The sequence below is a fragment of the Daktulosphaira vitifoliae genome, unplaced genomic scaffold (assembly GCF_025091365.1).
Source record: "Daktulosphaira vitifoliae isolate Bord-2020 unplaced genomic scaffold, ASM2509136v1 Scaffold_5, whole genome shotgun sequence".
Taxonomy (NCBI): domain Eukaryota; kingdom Metazoa; phylum Arthropoda; class Insecta; order Hemiptera; family Phylloxeridae; genus Daktulosphaira; species Daktulosphaira vitifoliae.
Window position 1 is genome coordinate 3,842,843 of NW_026099576.1, and position 5,678 is coordinate 3,848,520.

Sequence of the window (5,678 nt, forward strand, 5' to 3'; positions counted from 1 at the left end):
GTTTCTAAAACAAAAAAATTGATCCCTTTACAACACTGTTCTATTAATCGTTGATTAAAAGATGATGGTAGTGGGCTGCTCATCATAAGACGCCTAATGTTGTAGGGACGCCAATTTTTTTATATTGCGGAGAGAGAATTGAACCCATGTACGCTGACGGTTATACACCGCACTAATCGCACACTCTCCTCTCCAACCACATACAATTATGTGTGTATGTGTACACTTATAACGAGATTAATGACCAATTGTAAATACTCTTTATATCAATGTATAGATTAGGAGGCTATGAAAAAATTTAAAAACATATAAAACTATAGATTTATTTATTTACATATAAGTTATTTAAACACGCCATTTAAATAGTTGCGTATCACAATAGCGGCATTTTAATATCCGCGGAAAATTTACAATTAGATAATACATAGAATTTTGGTTTAAAGTTATATTATCCCGGATCGGTTTAATAAAAGAAAAATCATTGTCAGTTACAGCTTCATTTATACAGCCCCCCATTGAACAAATTGTATAATCGTATTCATCATTGTTACACGTAATTAAATTAAAATTAAAAATTAAAATATTTTTGTATAGACTGCACGCGTCAAAAAGACGATGTGAAAACTTCTACTATAGATCTCAGAATCGATTTTGAGTCATCGAGCAAATTTCCCGAGAATACCACCGTGTATTGTTTAATCATACACGACCGCATAATACAATATAATCCGTTTAGTAGTGAAGTTCGAATGTCGTAAATATTATGTTTAAATTACTATCGAAATACAACATTAGCGCCTACTGTAGTTATTATTGTCAATAAAGTAAACACATTATACAACAACGAATGACACATTTATTTTTACATTAATTTGTCACAATTATTTTCAAACAAGATAATTGTATTATGTTATTTTTCTGGTGCTTCTTCATCAGCCGCCGGTTTTCTAAAATGAAAATATATATACATTAATAATGAATTATCGCGTTATAGGGACAACAAACACGTACCTGAGTCGATAATGACCATGAGCGCTAGTGTTTATTCGATTCGGTAGAATAACACGTTTGTCGTCCAAACGATTCAATGTCATTTTCATTGATTTTATAGTGTAAACATCGTGTTTATACGATCTTATGGAAACATTTTCTCTGTAAGGCGTGTACGTATGATATTTAATTATCGGGAGTGACGGATTATCGGCCCTCTCGTGAATGTTTTTGTTCACCTCTGCGCCGCACAAAACAGCCGCCTCTTTGGCTTCGATAATCCCGATATCTCCCTCATCATCCGCGAACAGACAATGTTTAAAGTCTTCTACTGTCAAATGATATTTCACAGTAGGCCTTCTTATCCCCTTGGCTTTGATTTTTTCAGTCCCCTCAACATCGAAACCATACGCTTTCGTTCTCAGACTCACAAACTCCAGTATTGCCTTGCCACCACACTCGTCCGACCAGAGACCCGGTACTTTTTTGCGGGCGGCCGAATAGCAGAAATGATCTTTTGGTAATGACGATGTGTCAAAACGCTCCATCAACTCGGGGTGTTCTTTGATCTCCGCATAAAAATTTTCGGTCAACACATAGTACACTAGAGAATCTATATTATAAATTAATATTTATTTTACTTTTAATTATCGTCATTTATTACCCGTATCGCCGTACATCAGCATAATACGATCTTTAAAATGTTTTTTCATATAATTATAATGGAAATCGTACACCAAAGTTTTTGAAATGTCCAGTATACAGAATCCCGCGTACACCGGTTTTGTAAAATGAATAATTTTATTGTCCAATACGAATATTGAAAGATTTTCCTTGTACGTGACACAATGGTTGAAAGTGTGCTTTTTAATCAATTTAGCGGCACGTTTAGGATCGCACACGAGTTCCATCTTTTTTCTGAATTCAACGCGTTCCATACACTTACCTTAATAATAAAATACGATATTAATTTATAAACATTTATAATAGTACGCTTTTTTTTTTTTTACCAAAAACAGAATTATTCATTAATTTGAAAAAATCTTTTTCGAAATCGTTAGTAGCCGCCTGCCGCATTTCCGTGTTTAATTTGATGTACTTGGAAAGCCATCTGGACTGTTTAAATTCTAAAACTTTGTGCACCTGTGATTATAACAGTTATTATAGTAAAATAATTTCAAAAAAATATTCAATTTTTTATATTACCTTTTCAACTTTAAGACCGTTTTCCATCGCTTGCTGTAAATTCAAATAGTGCACGACATAATGCTCTTTAGTTTCTAAAGTTGAAAGTAATTTTTTCGCTTTAGAATTTGGGGGTATTCTGTTTTCGGGTAGAAAAGGCATTTCATTATGCATGTCGTGCTTTCCTTCCGGATACGTTACTGTTACTTCCAGTGCGAGCCCAATGTCCGAGTCTTCGTCCATCTCCCGCACTCTTTTCAAAACCGTTTCATGGTCCTCGTCTATCCACCTGAACCCCGCGTACGGAAGATTTTGCGACATACTCCAACCGTACAAATTGTTTACGTCTAAATAAATAATTTCGGACTTGGGCTTTTCGGCGTCATAATTAGGCGTTTTTAAATTATTCGCTTGAGCGTATTTAAGTATAGAATTTGTCATACCTCCCCTTATTCCTCTTGAAATGAAAATTTGTTTTTCGTAGTCCGATATGAGCTCTAATTTTACAGCCGTGTGTAGCAACATCGCGTCGAAAGATAAACCGGGACTCGTATAGTAATACGACGGTTCCAATCTATACTTTTTCAAACATAACTTTTTGAAATTCGAAAATACATCCGCCAGTATAGTGACATCGGTTTTCAAATACAGATCCGAATATTCCCCCAAATTTTTACAATTAAAATGTTTCCATACGGTTTGCGCGTGTACATAATCTTCATCGCTAATGTGCGATTCGGTCAATTCATTATAAAAGTCTTTTTTACTCGGCAATTCAGTAGTTTCCAGCACATCGTAATTACTCGTAAAGGAATACGGGTAAACACCTTTGCGTGTGACCAAATCGATATTCTCTGCCGAAAATACTTTTTCCGTTTCTNATTCTCTGCCGAAAATACTTTTGCCGTTTCCTCGAATAGATGTTTACCGGCAGCGCGTAAATTGTTTGCAAGTGTGGCCAAACTGGTGCCCATGAACCTATACGTGTCGACGAATCTCACAGTGAACGTGTTGGAAACATATTTTGAAAAACTTATATATTTTTCTTCGGTAGACGGTATTAGAGAAATTCGTCCTTTTGAAAAACTTAATTCTCGCACGAGAAAATGAGCGTCGTAGTTGCTTAACCCGTGAAAAAAACACGGTACGAATGTAGGTGTTTTTAATTTAAGATTACAATTATTGCATAAAGTATGTCTATATTTACCGCTCAAGTGATTGTGATCGGCCACTTTGTAATTCTCATCGCTGAATTCCATTTTACACAGATCGCAATTTGTTTTCATTGCGTGTACCGCCGTTTCTTCGTCGGTCATGACGATACCGACATTTGTTTTCAACAGCGCTTCGATTTTTAGCGCTTCTTCGCACACTTCTTTCACAAACCGAGCGGCAACATCATTCGACCCGCTGTTGCCTCTGTATATTTTCGGTTCTGTGCTGATATCAAAGCGATTCAATAATTCTACGGGCACACTGTCAGCCGCTTTTATTAGAAAACAATAGCTCATCGGTTTGTGTTCTTGAATGGCGCGGGTATTATCACCCATTTTTTTGTCTACTCGTTCTAATAACGATTCAAAATCGCAGTAAATTGAAAAAGGATGTTCCTGCATTTTTTCGAATGCTTCAAATTGTAATGTAGTTCCCTCCTCCGGCATGATGGGTAAAAATGATTTATTTTCTCCGCAGATTTTTTTATGTTCTTTTAATGCTTCAAAACCGGAAAGTTTATATTTTTTACGAATGAAATTAAAACCCAAAAAACATCTTTTGCAAAACACCATTTTAGATGTATTTTTAGTCATCTGGCTCTGTACTAAACGCCCAAAATCTGTTATGTACGCGTAATGATTACCGCCGGTACTGTTGGACACCAATAGTAAATCGAAATGATCCGATTTTTCCTCGGTAACCACCCTCAACGGATAAACTAAATGCGACATACCGTTTCTCTCCTCATCGCCATTTCGTTTTTTACTACTCAATCCGTACACATTAACCGATGTGTTTTCGTTATTTTTTTCAAACGTTTTTATTTCGTCAATAGGCGTGGGGAATGTTAGTCCGGAAAAATTATAATCGTGTTTTAATGACTTGTAATTATGTCCGACAATATTAGCATTATTTTTTCCTCTCATTTTTTTAGCCAATATCGCCCATTTAAAGCAAAAAGAATCGATATTTTGCGGATTTATAACAGCGCACTTATTTTTAATATCTTTCGGTAATTCAATAAAAGAGTTTGCCGACAACGGAGAATATTTGTAAACGCCGAGAAGTATCCCGTCTATACATAAAAACGAAAAATTGCTCCCCTTGCCCGCGTAATTCTCCTCTTCTTCGATTAATTTTTCAAACGCGTTATCGACAATCGTACTGATATCACTACAGGCAAATAATTCCACGGCACTAGTTTTAAAAGATCGATTCTCGTTCGTGTCACACTGATTCGGTACATTGTAAGTGGCTTCCAATTTTAAATTGAATTTGATCGGACCAAAGTTTTCCAAACACTCGTATAATTTATTTATTAATTCGTTTTTTATTTGAAATAAAAATGATTTATAACCGTCAATTTTTTCCACATTTTTTTTATAAAACCAAAAGATATTGTCTAACGAGGTGCCTATTAATTGAAAAGTCGATGATGAAATTTGATCTAATCGCCGCTGTTTAATCCGTACACTACTAACCGTATTATAATTTCTTTTCGTCCCGCTCGTACTCGGCCGTTCATTTCCTGCAACGAACAGACCACTGAATTTACCCATTCGTTATTATTATTATTTTTTACTTACCACACGACTGTAATGTTCTCGAATCCGGATGATTTCCGATCGCTATATTATAATCAATTCCGTATTTTGTGAGATCTATATAACGATACAATTTATTTAATCAACTATAGTTAATTTAAAAAAATAAATATTTTTATACTAACGATGCACTTTTTGAATGTGACGTACGAGTGAGTTTTTATCTGATAATGTTGAACCGCATACATGACACGGAAATCTAATCCTATCGTGTTTTACTCGGTGCCTTACTAAATATCTTTTTACAGAAAAAGTTTTATCACATTTATCACAGCTAAACATTTTTAAAAGAGGTCGCCGAATATTGATTCAAACCGTTATAAGACGACAGCTTTATATAGCAGTACATTTATCATTAACGTAAAAGCGCTTTGTCTTTATGAATGAGTTAAACAACACCCTCGAGTTGTTTATGAGTTAATCACACACACATAAATTTAAGACATTTTAGTTGTTTATGAGTCAGTCGCTTATTTACGACACTCTGTAAATTACCTTGTTTACCACCATAGGAGACTATATAAGATAAACGAAATTACGTAAATTATACAATTTCAATCGACGAGATGGAATCATTGAAAAAGAAAAGCCAGGTGCACAAACCCATCGAAGAACTCGTCGTAAATCGCAAATATGCGATTATGGAAATATCTAGAGTGGAAACCCGGAACGGGTCAGCTATCA

General features: G+C 35.1%; 2 protein-coding genes across 2 annotated transcripts; both read right to left on the reverse strand.

Annotated features, from left to right (window-relative positions):
• Positions 1-852: 852 nt before the first annotated feature.
• Positions 853-3,017, reverse strand: LOC126906701 (uncharacterized). Its single transcript, XM_050687454.1, has 5 exons — positions 2,197-3,017; positions 2,001-2,133; positions 1,655-1,936; positions 1,012-1,603; positions 853-947 (listed from the first exon to the last, which is right to left on the reverse strand). Exons 1-5 carry the CDS (start codon positions 2,698-2,700, stop codon positions 911-913), a joined length of 1,548 nt encoding a protein of 515 aa, XP_050543411.1. The 5' UTR covers positions 2,701-3,017; the 3' UTR covers positions 853-910.
• On the reverse strand, positions 2,916-5,358 carry LOC126907171 (uncharacterized). Its single transcript, XM_050688280.1, has 3 exons — positions 5,120-5,358; positions 4,977-5,051; positions 2,916-4,918 (listed from the first exon to the last, which is right to left on the reverse strand). Exons 1-3 carry the CDS (start codon positions 5,274-5,276, stop codon positions 2,916-2,918), a joined length of 2,235 nt encoding a protein of 744 aa, XP_050544237.1. The 5' UTR covers positions 5,277-5,358.
• Between the last annotated feature and the right edge of the window lie 320 nt (positions 5,359-5,678).